Genomic DNA, 13,375 nt, shown 5'->3' on the forward strand with positions numbered 1-13,375 from the left:
AGTATATTAAAAATGGTTTATAACATATTAAAAACTACAACGTGCTTAAGTGCTTCTGAGCTATTGATAGTGATCTAAATAATCAATGGGGGTTTTTAGGGTTCTTTGGAATATTCATTTAAATCAATATAGCTACTTCAAAATATGTTTCTGCCATATTAATTCTCAAAAATGTGTTTAAGTTTTTTTACGGTTTTTTCTGTTAATCAAAATTTAAATGATAAGCTATTAAATTCCTGATAGAAATGTTCTTAGATTCCATCTAAGTGCGATTAAGACGTAATAATCGCTATTTAGTTCGCGAAATTAAACGTAACGTTGGTGCAAACGCTCGAAGCCCAAAAACGATTAGATTAATGGACGAGTGCAAGAGTACCAACATGGCTTTTAGGTATAAATACCCCTGCGATTAGTGAGTCTGGAATACAATACCATTAGTGCTTTCAAAGTCAACACCAGCTACCGAAAAACCCGAGGAAAATGAACAGCTTCAAGAACTTCTGCCTTTGCCTGGTGCTACCTCTCATGTGGACCTTGGTCTCAGCCAACACGCCAATTAGACAATGTGAGTTTCGCCCAAGGAAAGCCCTTAAATCATAAACTAACTTGGCATAACTGAAATTCCAGGTGCCGACAGCAGCTATCCCCAACCTCTGATGGTGCAAATTGACAATTGCGACGCCTTGCCCTGCGATTTGTGGAAGGGAACCGAGGCCAAGATCGATATTCAGTTTGTTGCCAGTAAGTAAATTTAACAATAGTTTAAATATTCTATAAATTCGGTAATTTTTGAGTCTTATAAATCTTTAATTTCGTAACAAAAAAATGTGCTAAAATCGCAATTAGGTCGTGAGATTTGTAACTGAAAGTCAAAAAAAGATTTTCTTGTTTCCAAACGCACTAATTTGTTTATAATATATAATATTCAAATATTTTACAATATTTTTGTTCATTTTTGTAATTTTTTATTTTATATTATCATCCTGTGATACAACTACAATCATCTTCCTTTTTCCTCTCTTTTAGATCGCAATACTATGAAGAAGTTGACGGCCGAAGTGCACCTGACCTCGCTGGGAGTGACCATTCCCTATGACCTGGAAGACTCCCGCGGCAATGTGTGCACCAACCTGCTCCACGGAGCCTACTGTCCCCTGGACGCTGGCGAGGATGTGACCTACCAGCTGCTCCTCCCGGTGACCAACAACCAGCCCGAGGTGCCCACTCGCCTGGAGGTGCGTCTCCTGGACTCCGAAAATGAAAACAGCATTGTCTCCTGTTTCCTGGCCGACACACGGGTCAAGAAGCCCAGTTCGGCAGCTTAGAAGAGTCCCTGCGATATCAGGTTAACCTGTAGATTAGGCCGAGACATTGTATCAATGTTTGGGCACTGGACACTGGCCGATGCCAATGCCAATTAATAGCGCGTAAGCTGTTGGCACTTAAGCCCGACAAACACTATTAGCAGTTATGAATAAATAATTAGGGGAAAATATTATAAATAATCGACATGAACGGCTGACTTAATTACCCGGGCGGGCGTGTGTGTGGGCCAGACTGCTCCGGCTTAGCCTGACCCGGCTCACCACCCTCGCCGAGGGCGCCATGAATCGGCTTAATTAAATGACGCAGAAAATTACGCAGTTCTCGGGAGGGGAAGATCCTGAGGTGAGTGGTGGGTGTGCCTATCAGGTGGGTGGAGATGCATGCGGTTTTCCTTGGCCCTTTTTCACAAGACTTTAAACTTTGCAGCGCTCCAGTTAACCTCCATTTACACGCACAGCTCCTATGGCTTCCTTCCGGCGCTCAACGGCTAATTGGCTTTTCAACACTTTGGAGCTTCCTGCTGCTGATGGGGTCTAATGAACAAGCCCTGATGGCAGCACATATCCGACGGTTAGCTAATTGAGTCGTTGACTAGGTGGTGACATATGGCTAGGAACTAGAAACCCATTCAATTGGCTAACAAATGTGTGGTAGATTTTGTGATTTTCGATGGAAACCATTTGGGATAAAAAGGAAAATAACTAAAATATCTCTATATAATATCTAAATAAACCAAATAAGTAAATTGTTATCATGTTACTGAAGGCCAAAACAAATAAAAGTTTCTCAGTATTAACGTCACACGTGTTTAGGTACATATACACCCAGATTTATCCACCTGAACCGATGCCATAATGATAAAAATTACCCAAATTACGCATAATTAAATGGAACCCAACTCTTTCAGATATATAGTAGTCCAGTCATGCTGTGCAAGAGTACTGAAAGGATGTGGAGTTTGTTGCAAAATGAAAGTCGCTGGGTTCGGTTGGGTTTTAGCTCCCATTCTATTGCGACTAGCCAGCGAAGTAGTTGCTGATTCGAGTTCATACTTCACTGAATATAATACGAGTCCAATGGTGGGTAATACGAGATGGCTAAGACCACGAACTAATCTATCCGAATGTTCTAGAAAGCTGTGGTTGCCATAAAACACATCCACGTCTTTGGAGAGTCGAACTACATGAAGGTCAAGGCCTACATCCACGACGATCGCACCCACTTCGACCTCTACGTCCAGATGCTCCACGAGCTAGGCAGCAACCATCTGATTATAAACATAAAGGTCCGGGTGAAACCCGATGGAAGCAGCGTTTTCGTGCCATTATTCGAGCTGAGGCGCATCAACTTCTGTGAATTTCTCAGCGAATACCGCTCGAATCCGGTGATGCGGTTTATGTTCAAGAAAAACATCAAGCTGAACGAAATCATCGTTTGCCCGGTCCGCGTGGGAAACTATTCCATGCTCAACTCCAATGTGGCAAATGGTATTCAGACCCAAGGCATCCAGAATGGCACCTACAAGTTCTTTGCCGAAATCGTCGAGGAAATCGGAGAGATTGCCAAGGTCTTTGCCCTGCAAGTCACCTCGATGCTGTATATTGTAGAAAAGGATCGGGAGTGTCAAGCCTTAAGAAGTGGCATTGAATGTGTGTAGTATCCAATATTGTAAAATAACTGAAAGAAATAAATAACAGAATGAAATCTGGAGTTGCGTAAATAAAATAAAATATTTTAGTTGACGAAACGTGAAGTTTAAACAAATAACTTAGATTTTTTTATTACAAAAGTATAGCCCTTACACTTTGTGACTATTTTGACTTTTTTCAATTAAAAAAAAGCATACATTACATATGCTTTGAACTTATTTGTTAATTAATAAACAACTAAGTATTTTTGCAATTTTTATTTTGATACTGTGTGTTTAAAGAATACAATTTTCATAATTAAAGTACATAGTTATACATTAAATAATATCTCCTTGTTAACCCCTATAAGACTGTTCTTTTTTTAGCGTTTAATGCTAATTTATTTGTGTACAGAGTATTTTTTATTAAAAACTAAAATAAAACCGCCTTAGCTCGCCCACTTAAGGGTTAACGAAGCCCCGCTGGTATGGGTTCATTTGTTAAATGGCCAACATTAGGCTTTAGTGAGTTGTGGACCATGACCACCTGATGACAGCCGCCTGGGGATGGCTCTCATTGCGAAATGAACTTCGTTCGACTAGCGTTGTTTTTTCCGCTGTTTCACCTGATAAATGGCAACGCAACAAAGTCTCTGTGGGATGAGGATGAGGAGGAGCAAGCTCAGGTAGTATACATCTTCCCCGGAGTACGATCTACAGCAGGGCTACCTTTCAGAGCCCCATCCTGCGCATCCACCACATCAACATCTTCGGGGACTCCCGCTATATGAAGGCGTGGTCCCACGTCGACGACAGTCGCACCCAATTCGGCATCACGGCCTCCCTTCGCGAGCAGCTAGGCAGCAACTTCCTGACCTTCAACATAAAGCTGCGAGTGAGGGCCTCGGGAAGGGAGGTCTTCGTGACCCTGCTCCAAATGCGGGACCTGGATCTGTGCGGGTTCTTCACCGAGTTCTCGAAGAACCCCATGATGAAGTACTTCCTGCACTCGGAGATGCAGCTGAGCGAGATCATCGCCTGTCCCGTGCGCGTGGGAAACTACACGCTGAAGAATGTCAGCGCCAAGGACATCTATCCGCAGGTCCTGCAGAACGGAACCTACAAATTCTTCGTGGAGGTCATCGAGGCCACGGCCGAGAAAGTCTTTGCCCTCCAGGTGACCACCGACATCCGAGTCCCAAGTGCCCCCGAATAAACATTGCCAACAAAGGATGTGTAATTACAGGATGTGTGTGTGTGTGTGCTTAACCCCCGTCTGCATTGTAAGCGGATTGCTGTCCCTTCGCCCTCGAGTTTTCCGCACTTTCCACCGCCTCAGTTCCATTTTCCATTGTGCGTCACTCGCTTCGGAGCAGGGAACATATTGAAAATCGCTTAAAGTGCATGGCCGATTATGGTGATTATCCTTAGAACACAGAGACTTGCGTGTGTGCTCTTCCTCGCGGGGTTTCTCTTCGATTTCCCGCGGGATCCTGCGGTTTTTCCCCGAAGCCATATGTGCAATTTGGCTATAATTAATAGAAAAACAATATGTGCCACGGCCAGTCGATACACGTAACTATGCCGAAAGTTTGGCCAAAGTATTCCAGCCGTAAGCCACTAAAACCCTTTGCCACATCAACGTGTTAAAAAGCATTGGTAACGTGATATTTTAATGGAGCTTGAATATTCCTGCCCCCGTTAATTAAAATCCGTAATGCGGTTTTCAGCGAGTATTATTTTCCCTTGGATTTTTCTTTTTTACTGGCAAAGGGGTGGCCTGACAGGGGTCACACACCCTGCTATCCATGATGCCTTTCTTAACGCACAATCGAATCACTTTGCGAATTCAATTTGGCAAAAATAATGCGAATATATAGATCTCAGAGGTTGGTGTCGGAAATGGAAATCAAAATTTCAATCTCAACAGGCGTCGCAGGGAAAATTCCAGCAAGTTGGGGAAAATCGGAAGGAGGGCGCGCACTTGAAGTACGTGAAGTGCCAATGCCTGCTATCGAGTGTCGCACTTATGTGTGACCTTTGCAAATTCAATTTGTCGCCTTTTTATCTATAAACATTTTCTATTAGCCTCTGCTGTCGGACCAGGGGGAAGGTTTTCCAATTCGATTTGTGTTATAAGGAAGAGGTCACTTACCCCCAAGAAGTTTATTCGAGGAAATTGGCATTTGCCTGAGAAATACTTGAGCTAATCCGCTGGGACAGCTCATCGAAACTAGAGCTCCTTGGCCTTTGTCCTGAAAAATAGTATATCAGAATTGGTTTTCCATTTTGAGCCGCCTTCAAAGAAACTTTAAAGTGCAGCACGGGCCATTTTCTGACAATTAAAAAGGCGTTGAGTTGGGCAATTAAACACACGAACCTGCCTCGAAATAATTCACTTAAATAACGCAATGTTGCGTAATTCAGTTTCACAGTTTTGTAATTAAAAGCATTTGCATAAGAATCGCATCGAGCGCTGGGCCTCGGGCATACTTCCATGCCACTCTAATTAAAGGCTGCCCTCGCCGCAGGACCCCGATTTGCTGGCCAGGACTGTGGGCCTCCGTCTCCCCAAAGGTCATCAACGTCTCCGACGAGGCGAGGCGATCCCCCGACCGGGAATTGGTCATGGTTTGTCAATAGCGTTTTGTCCCTTGCGTGGCCTACAGGAAGCTTTTAATGTTCCTCCAAAGTGCCTTTCAATCGGTCTGGTGCCTGGTCAAAATTAAGTTGTTTGGGCATGGTTGAAATATTCCATCGTATTTGTAGCTCTTTAAATGGTACCAAGCCCGGATAGTAATATATTATTGTCGCAAAATAGGAAATCAGAAAAGCAAAGACGATTATTACTAAAGCCTAAGAAGCCCTATAATAATATAAATATTATCTCTAATAATTGTTTCATGTTAGTTTTACCCTAATTTTAAAACAAAGATATTTTAATTATCCATTTATGAATAATCGGATAGGCAAATTTTTCATTACGGAACAGCTTACAAATAAAAAAATAAAACCAAATAAAATCTATACCTATATCTGTGACTAATTTGTAGTTTAAATAAAAGAGAACAAAAAAACAACCTTACTCTTTGGTTAGCAATTTAAAAATCGTTTTGTTAATTAAAACATATATTTTTAAATTTAACAAAAAAATAATTACGTAACCATATTTAAGGGTTTCTCAATGGTGAGATGCCCAGCCAATTTTATACCCCTTATGATTCTTAATTGGAATTTCCTACTTTTAATAAAAAAAATACTTGAGGAATAATTAACTATATAACTATCTAAATAAAATAATGTACCTCCCATAAATACATCTTTCTGGGTGCATGGTTTTGGTATTTACACGGATGTTGATCAATTTTGTGTATAATTAATATACTCTTTTAATCTAATAGTAAGGGGTATAAACGGCTACAGCTATTACAGGTTAATTTTTCCATTTAATGATCTGCGAACTGCTGGCCAACGATGAGGCTACAAAAAAGTCCGCTCGGAGTGTGTTCATATGTGGTCATTCTCTGGTTACTCTGCGCTTCGGATGCCCTATTCAAATTCACCAACATCAAGTGTACTTGCTATGAAAAGTCGTTCTGTGAGCTAAGGCGTTGTGAATTAAAAGTATTGGGTCGTGGTGTTGTGGGCTTATTTTTGCATGCCCAGGCCAATCAGTTACCTATAAACACTTCCTCGGTAAGCGAAAAAAATCAGGTAGTTTTTATATTATTAACATATCCTAACTTTTCCAGTGCGTTCTTACACTGTTCCGAAGATTTAATGGCTACAGGCCATTTCTCTACAATATCACCGTCGATATTTGCAGCTTTCTTAAGAACCGAAAGCGCTATCCATTCTTCGATTTGGTTTACGATGGTATACGAAACTTCAGCAACATAAATCACACCTGTCCCTATAATGTTGGTAGTACATCCCTCTATATATTATTCGTTGAGTTATGTATAATATTTTGTTTAACTTTTAGCATGACATAATCGTGAACCGAATGGTGCTGAATGATAACATGATTGTGAAGGTTCCTGTGCCGAGTGGCTTTTACAAACTCAAGTTTAACCTGAAAACAGATGGCGTTTGGCGAGGCGAAGTTGAAGTCCACGTTGAGGTTAACTTGGGATTCGATCGCTGAAGAACTAGATCCATCAGCTTGAACATGACTCACTTAGCAGATAAGATCTATTCGCTTACGCGTATCCATCATATTCAATACAATCTTTGGTTCAATGAAGCGTGTGGGTTGGACATAATCTTGGTCTACACTTAAAAAAAAGATGTCCATCGCTATCTTATTATGTAACATATGTATCAAAAAAAAAAATAAATAACAATAATTATTAACACAAATAAAAGAAAGATGGTTTAAGAAAAATACAAAAATTATTTTTCAAGGAATCGAAAATGTTGTATAAAATGTTTTATAAAATAAAATAAAAAAAGTGTTATAAAAGTGTATGGGAATTGTTATAATGTTACGTTTGTTTTATTTCGGATTTCTGTATCCCAGTGTGGTTTTAATACCGAGGGCTCGGGCAAATAAATCGCAAATCCCTGTTGAAAAATCATATGAGCCTAATTAAGAGCCATTACCCAACCCTCGCTGTGTAAACAGACACCGCCGACCGCAAGTCAACCAACCAACTCTTGAACCCACCCTCTGGGCAAATGACAAACTCGAGGGGATGGGGTGGTGAGGTTTTGAACAACATGTTGCGGGGTGCTCCGAATTGTTACGTGTGTAATCCGACACTTGGGCGAGAACACCATGCCATTCCATACCGTCGTACACCATACAATACCCAGCCACCTGGGCAATTAGCCCGTGAAATCTCCATGCAAATGAGTGCAAACGGTGTGGCGCTCTCGTTAAGAACATTTCCTTGGACGAGTGTCAGGAGCAGGCGGGCCCACAAAGGCCGGAGCTATGCTAATGAGCCCCTGGCAGGCTGACAATTAGCCGGGGCCAGGAAAGCCGCAAACCGAAACCTGTTGACCTCGTTGCCACGGCATATCTTGGCCAGGCTTAAAACTTAATAAGCCATATTTTTTATTCGACATCTTCCCCTTTATTGGGCTGCAAAGCCACTGCTCCATTCGGCTGTGCGGCGGAGTATAAAAGTTCGTAATTTAATTTCAGTTTATTAGCCGGAATTGTTTTTGACGCTGCTGCGGATGTTGCTGCTCCTGTTGGCGTCGCGACGCAACAATTTAATTAAGTTTTTGTAGACCGTTTCACTAATTAATTGCATTCAGTTGCAATTGAAGGCAGGGATGGCAAGCCAAAGATAACTTCTGACTGGAAGAAAGAAGGAAAGTTAGCTTAAATTTAATAAGAACGGTATACAATTTCGACATAATGATATAGTACGAATGACATATTTTTAAAGGATTTAATACCATAATTTGTGAATATAAATATAACTATCTTAAGGTTTTTATAGTATATAAAAAATACGGGATATATTTAAATTGAATATATGCTGTGTCTGTTACACACAAATTTTAAATATTTTAATATATATAGTTTAAAATAGGTATATTTCTTACTTAAAGTAAATATAAATAAAATAATTTCCTGTAGAAAATATTTGTTATGCATATATCAATAAAAGAATATATTTTCAATAAACGTTTGTTTATAAATAAAATGAAAGAGACAATTTTTATACTAATACATCACTAATTTAAAGAAATATTTATTATATATTTGATTTATATCTAACGAAGACAAAGTCTCGTTCGGTTATTACACCAAAATGTAAACTTAAAAGGAGTTCTCTGGTAACTAAGTTCATTTCCTCAAAGCCCTGGTCAAATTCCAGCGAGTTGCTTAATTTTTTGGCCAGGAGCTGACGCCATTTTGGAAATTCACTCGCCACTCGCAGGAGGGGAGCTGCATTAAATTTTCAAAACCACAAAAAGAATCCTTTGGTTCTTAAAATGTCTGAACAACGCTGACCGTGGAGGTGCCTGGGGGAAGGTAAAGTTACCTGGGGGCTGGCAACAAAGGGCGCACTCACCTGTCAACGCCCCAAGGCACAAACCCCCTTTCATGGCCCCCTAACAGCAGGCTGGGGGTGAGCAGGCTAAAACTCCAACGCAGTGCAATGAAATTCTTCATCTGCAATTCAATGACATTCCATTCCGGGCCTTGGACGGGGCGTGGTCACCCGGGAAAGTGCCGCCAATGAGCGTGCCCCCAGTGGAGCAACAGATGATACACTCGTGCAGCGCCCCCTGGTGGACCTGCATCAGTGGGCGGGGCTGCGCATGCGCCCCTAAGTTGCGTGGGTGTACGGGGGTGGGATTGTCGAGCTATGTCATCCGCCCGGCGAATCCCAGAGCAGGAAGCTCAGGATTCCGCCGCAAGGTGCAGAGGAGCGAGGCAGAGCGAGCGAGAGCCGCACATCCCGTTCAATAATGCGGGTGCCCGGTGGGTGGTGGATGGGTGGCTGGGAGTTGGGTGGAGGGTGGTGGCTGGTCGCCCTGAGCTGCCTTTCATTGGCTTCGCATTCAAGCCCAATTTCGGCTGCTAGCATTGCGACAGGTGACCGTCCGCCGTTCAGTTCTCTTTGAAGCCTGCCGCGGGTCAGTTGCGTGTCACGGAAAATCCTTGAGACCTTTGGCTAACGGGAAAGTCATTTTCAGGCAGTGCAAAGGTGTTCGAAAACGTATTAAAAGGCATTTTACAAAATTATACTGAAATAATTTCGTGGATTAAAAACATACAAACACAAAGAGAATTGCCTAAAAACAGTGTTCCGTGAAATATTAATTATATTAAAGTGCTATACAAATCAAAATATAATTGTGTTACTTTAAGTATCCTAAGGTAAATATTTTTATCAAATTTCAATTTAAGTTTTCATTACTTTTTATTCAATGAACCATTTTCTGGTAAAACAAACTATACATTGAATTTTGAGTACAATTTAAAATTAAATATAGTTAATCAAAACTATAAATTAAGATTGATAATTCAAGATTAAATTCTATCAACTAGAATTGAAATCATTTTTCTCTCCCAGTTTCTCAAAAAAAATAAAAATTAAATGGAACTTTTTAAAAAATCAGATTCGTTTTCTCAAGGCAATGATTCAGTAGGAAATTCGATTTTCCAAACCAGAAAAAACCAAAACACAACACAAAATTTAGAAAATATATAAAATATATGTATAAGAAAGAATGACAATCAAACACCACCTCTTAAAATTTAATAATATTTCTAGTGAAATTCAACAAAATTTATTTTCACATCAATATTTTTTTAAAAGTTCTTAACGTATATAGTCGAATTTATTATTTATAAATATACAATTTTTTGGAGCTAACACTAGTTTAAAAACATTTTAAACTATGCTTGTAATAATTCATAAATATTAAATTAATTTTCTAATTCCGCTTGGTTTTTACTTATCTTTTAGTTGACTACAAAATAAACCTTTAATTCCCACTTTACTGTGCAAGCCTTACACTGAATATAGAACTTCAATGAAATACCAAGCGATTGAGGGCGCAACGCAATAGAAAAGGGAGAAAAATGATGAACATGAATCCGCCGACGCACCCTGCGCTGCACCCCAATCCGCACCCCCATCCACATCCCCATCCCCAACCCCATCTTCCCCAGCAGCTGCAGCATCTTGGCCAGCACCAGCACCAGCAGCTGCCTGGCCTGCTCCAAGGCCACCCAGCCAACACTACCCACTTCGTGGAGTGCCGGGCATTACCAGCAATCAACGAGACATTTCCGCAATTTGGCCAGCACCGTCCGGCTATATCGCTGATCTCCCCCTTGGATCTTTCCCTCCGGGCAGCGGCCAGTGTGGTGCCAATTACTCCGCCCTCGACGCCCTCGCCGCCCCGCAAGCGCCAGAGATTAATGTCCGAGGAGAATTACCTGTGGCGTCCTCATATGGCGAGTCCTGCAGCTCCAGGACCTTCGAACCTGGCCATGCAGCCAGGCAGCAGCTTCTATCATCATCAGCAACAGCAGCAGCAGCAACAGCAGCAACATCAGACGCAGCAGCAACATCAACCACACCAGCAACATCATCAGCCCTATGCCATACGCAGCGGCTTTGAGGGCGCTGCCTTCAATAAAAGTCATTTTCACGGGGCGAAGAATAACTTTGAGCAAATTCCGGCGGGTCAATCGAGCGTCAGCTCGCCCATCTACGTGGAGGATGAGACCATTGTGCTGACCGAGGACGAGGACGAAACAGTTGTCAGTTCCCATGACTACAATGAGTACGCCACGGACACCGAGGAAGTCAACGAGGGCGACGATGAGACACTGCAGGTCCAAGTCAGCGATAATGACAATGGGGAGGAGGAGGACAACGATGAGGAGGAGGAGGTCTTTGTGGATGTCCTGGGCAGCGACGATGATGACGATGAGACAGTAGACCCGGCCACAAGATTGCAGGCCCAACTAATGGAGACCACAGCGCTGAAGAGGAATGAGCTGCTGTACGAGGACGAGGAGCTGCACAACCAGGCGGTGGATGGTCTGGCCAGGCTCTTTGAGCGGGATTTCCCGCAGCCCGAGGTGGAGGTCAGTGAACTGGCGGAGGTGCAGAGCAACAGCGGGAAAACCTACACGGATTTGAGTGGCGTGGTGGCAATGGTGGAGGTGAGGGATACCAGATCTCCCAGGCTACCACCGCCTCCTCCTCCTGCTACTGTTCCTGCTCCTGCTCCTCCTGCCCCACCTGCACTACCAGCACCACCACCACCACCACCACCCAGTCGCCCCCACAAGGCCGAACGCAAGAGATCCAAGCTAAGGAAACATATGGCCATCGATGAGGAGACCATCAGCCCTGTGTCCGGCACCATCATCCGCAAATTGCGCGACGACGAGGAGCTGGTGGTGCGTAAAGGCGACATTGATCCGGCTTTCAATGTGGTCGAAATCACCGAGGAGGCCAAGGCCATCCTGGCCAGCATCGACAACAAGATTGGCGACTACCTGTGCCAGCTCTGTCGCACTGTCTACGACGATGCCTTCATGTTGGCCCAGCACCGCTGTCCCCGCATCGTCCACATCGAGTACAAGTGCTCCGAGTGCGAGAAGGTATGTCGGTTCGTTAAAGGTGTGATTCTGGCGGAGATTTAGAGTTTTCCCCCTTGCAGGTCTTTAATTGCCCGGCCAACTTGGCCTCCCATCGCAGGTGGCATAAGCCCAAAGCGGAAGCTGCCGGCGGTCCGGGTAATCCCACCAAGAAGCGACTGGTCGAGACCGGGGATCTGCTCCAGGAGGCGGGAAGGGGAGGCGCCGACGATGCCAGCGACGGCATATATCCTTGCCACATTTGCGGAAAGACCTTCCGACGGTGAGTGGAACTTTAAATCGTATTTAATCAGGACAAAATAAAGTTTATAGTTTATTAATATAGAGAATAAAAGCCACATGTTAAACGTTTAAGTAAAGGTTTGCACTTTAAAAATTTACTTTTAAAGTAAATTTTAAAAATTAACACAGTAATATATTTTGATAAATTTCTTGATTTATTATAATAAATATTTTTATTTAAGACCGATTTCTCAATTTAAGGTTAAGGTACTAGTCTGTAATCTGTCAAAGAAAGTTAATATTAAGTTAAGTGAATTGTTCAGAAAGGCAGACATCCAAACAGTGTAGCTAGAACATAACTCCTGGTTAAGTGTTTTTAGTGACTTAAGTCAATGGCAAGAGTTAACAAGACGTTTACAAATCGCTTATTAACCAACTAAATTGAAATATCAGCGCCTTAATTACATTTAATCAACAGTCAAGATGGATCTATCGTTTCTTAATCAATACCTCCTACCTATATTTAACCCGCAGTCAAGCTTACCTGAAGAAACACCAGGCCTCCCATCAGATGTTGGATAATCTCAAGAGCCTGGACTTCTTCAAGGCCCAGCAGCAGCAGTTGGCCATCGGTGGCCACCAGATGCCCGATCATGTCCAGCTGCAGCAGACGCCGGGACAGGCAGTTTCCTCTGCCACTCCCTATGGCGCTCCGCCCCTGCCACGCCCTCCGCCCGGCATGCCCATCTATCCGCCCCCAGGTGGTAAAAACTACGCGGGTGGACAACGCTTTCCCGGCTTTCCCTTCCAGGCCTTCGACCAGCGTCGCTTCTACTCGCTGGGGGAGTTCTACCTGTCGCAGCACCTGGAGCGCTCCTCGGCCTTTCAGTACGTGCAGGCCAATCACCTGAGGCAGTTGTCGAATGTGGCCCAAACGCTGATGCCCCCACTGCCCGTCAAATGACCCAATCCCAATACGAATGTGCTGCGGCCTGTGCCCCGCATCGCTGCCACATCGAGTGCCACAGGACCTCCGGCGGCAACAACAACAGCTAGAGAGGTGGCAACTGCTGCAGCGATGTCCGCCGGCGGCCACGCCTTCAATTGGG

General features: G+C 43.2%; 5 protein-coding genes across 6 annotated transcripts; all 5 read left to right on the top strand.

The window, feature by feature from the left end:
• Positions 1–438: 438 nt before the first annotated feature.
• On the top strand, positions 439–1,482 carry LOC108031272 (uncharacterized). The gene is made up of 3 exons (XM_017104513.3): positions 439–565; positions 628–741; positions 1,027–1,482. Exons 1-3 carry the CDS (start codon positions 481–483, stop codon positions 1,323–1,325), a joined length of 498 nt encoding a protein of 165 aa, XP_016960002.1. The 5' UTR covers positions 439–480; the 3' UTR covers positions 1,326–1,482.
• An 812-nt stretch (positions 1,483–2,294) lies between these two features.
• LOC108030991 (uncharacterized) lies at positions 2,295–2,983 on the top strand. Its single transcript, XM_017104192.1, has 2 exons — positions 2,295–2,405; positions 2,459–2,983. Exons 1-2 carry the CDS (start codon positions 2,295–2,297, stop codon positions 2,981–2,983), a joined length of 636 nt encoding a protein of 211 aa, XP_016959681.1.
• Positions 2,984–3,531: 548 nt separating this feature from the next.
• LOC108030992 (uncharacterized) lies at positions 3,532–4,252 on the top strand. The gene is made up of 2 exons (XM_017104193.2): positions 3,532–3,639; positions 3,690–4,252. The coding sequence occupies exons 1-2, from the start codon at positions 3,538–3,540 to the stop codon at positions 4,167–4,169; spliced, it is 582 nt and encodes a 193-aa protein (XP_016959682.1). The 5' UTR covers positions 3,532–3,537; the 3' UTR covers positions 4,170–4,252.
• A 2,166-nt stretch (positions 4,253–6,418) lies between these two features.
• LOC108031338 (uncharacterized) lies at positions 6,419–7,361 on the top strand. 2 transcript variants are annotated; one of them, XM_017104602.3, is made up of 3 exons: positions 6,419–6,649; positions 6,706–6,873; positions 6,939–7,361. In XM_017104602.3, the coding sequence occupies exons 1-3, from the start codon at positions 6,428–6,430 to the stop codon at positions 7,098–7,100; spliced, it is 552 nt and encodes a 183-aa protein (XP_016960091.1). In that variant the 5' UTR covers positions 6,419–6,427; the 3' UTR covers positions 7,101–7,361. The 2 variants fall into 2 exon arrangements, with proteins under 2 accessions (XP_016960091.1, XP_043951472.1); XM_044095537.2 differs by having other exon boundaries at positions 6,706–6,877; positions 6,939–7,007.
• A 3,087-nt stretch (positions 7,362–10,448) lies between these two features.
• LOC108031235 (proline-, glutamic acid- and leucine-rich protein 1) lies at positions 10,449–13,230 on the top strand. The gene is made up of 3 exons (XM_017104471.3): positions 10,449–12,047; positions 12,107–12,306; positions 12,801–13,230. Exons 1-3 carry the CDS (start codon positions 10,509–10,511, stop codon positions 13,228–13,230), a joined length of 2,169 nt encoding a protein of 722 aa, XP_016959960.3. The 5' UTR covers positions 10,449–10,508.
• The last annotated feature ends 145 nt before the right edge of the window (positions 13,231–13,375 follow it).

Source organism: Drosophila biarmipes, chromosome 3R, assembly GCF_025231255.1.
Source record: "Drosophila biarmipes strain raj3 chromosome 3R, RU_DBia_V1.1, whole genome shotgun sequence".
Classification (NCBI taxonomy): Eukaryota; Metazoa; Arthropoda; class Insecta; order Diptera; family Drosophilidae; genus Drosophila; species Drosophila biarmipes.

Bases quoted from the DNA above. Each gene is read 5' to 3' on its own strand.
- LOC108031272 (XM_017104513.3), top strand. From the start codon at position 481: ATGAACAGCTTCAAGAACTTCTGCCTTTGCCTGGTGCTACCTCTCATG. The intron at 566-627 runs GTGAGTTTCGCC...CTGAAATTCCAG, and splicing joins CAACACGCCAATTAGACAAT to GTGCCGACAGCAGCTATCCC. The intron at 742-1,026 runs GTAAGTAAATTT...CCTCTCTTTTAG, and splicing joins CGATATTCAGTTTGTTGCCA to ATCGCAATACTATGAAGAAG.
- LOC108030991 (XM_017104192.1), top strand. From the start codon at position 2,295: ATGAAAGTCGCTGGGTTCGGTTGGGTTTTAGCTCCCATTCTATTGCGA. The intron at 2,406-2,458 runs GTGGGTAATACG...CGAATGTTCTAG, and splicing joins AATATAATACGAGTCCAATG to AAAGCTGTGGTTGCCATAAA.
- LOC108030992 (XM_017104193.2), top strand. From the start codon at position 3,538: ATGAACTTCGTTCGACTAGCGTTGTTTTTTCCGCTGTTTCACCTGATA. The intron at 3,640-3,689 runs GTAGTATACATC...GCTACCTTTCAG, and splicing joins ATGAGGAGGAGCAAGCTCAG to AGCCCCATCCTGCGCATCCA.
- LOC108031338 (XM_017104602.3), top strand. From the start codon at position 6,428: ATGAGGCTACAAAAAAGTCCGCTCGGAGTGTGTTCATATGTGGTCATT. The intron at 6,650-6,705 runs GTAAGCGAAAAA...TAACTTTTCCAG, and splicing joins TACCTATAAACACTTCCTCG to TGCGTTCTTACACTGTTCCG. The intron at 6,874-6,938 runs GTTGGTAGTACA...TTTAACTTTTAG, and splicing joins ATCACACCTGTCCCTATAAT to CATGACATAATCGTGAACCG.
- LOC108031235 (XM_017104471.3), top strand. From the start codon at position 10,509: ATGATGAACATGAATCCGCCGACGCACCCTGCGCTGCACCCCAATCCG. The intron at 12,048-12,106 runs GTATGTCGGTTC...TCCCCCTTGCAG, and splicing joins AGTGCTCCGAGTGCGAGAAG to GTCTTTAATTGCCCGGCCAA. The intron at 12,307-12,800 runs GTGAGTGGAACT...TTTAACCCGCAG, and splicing joins TGCGGAAAGACCTTCCGACG to TCAAGCTTACCTGAAGAAAC.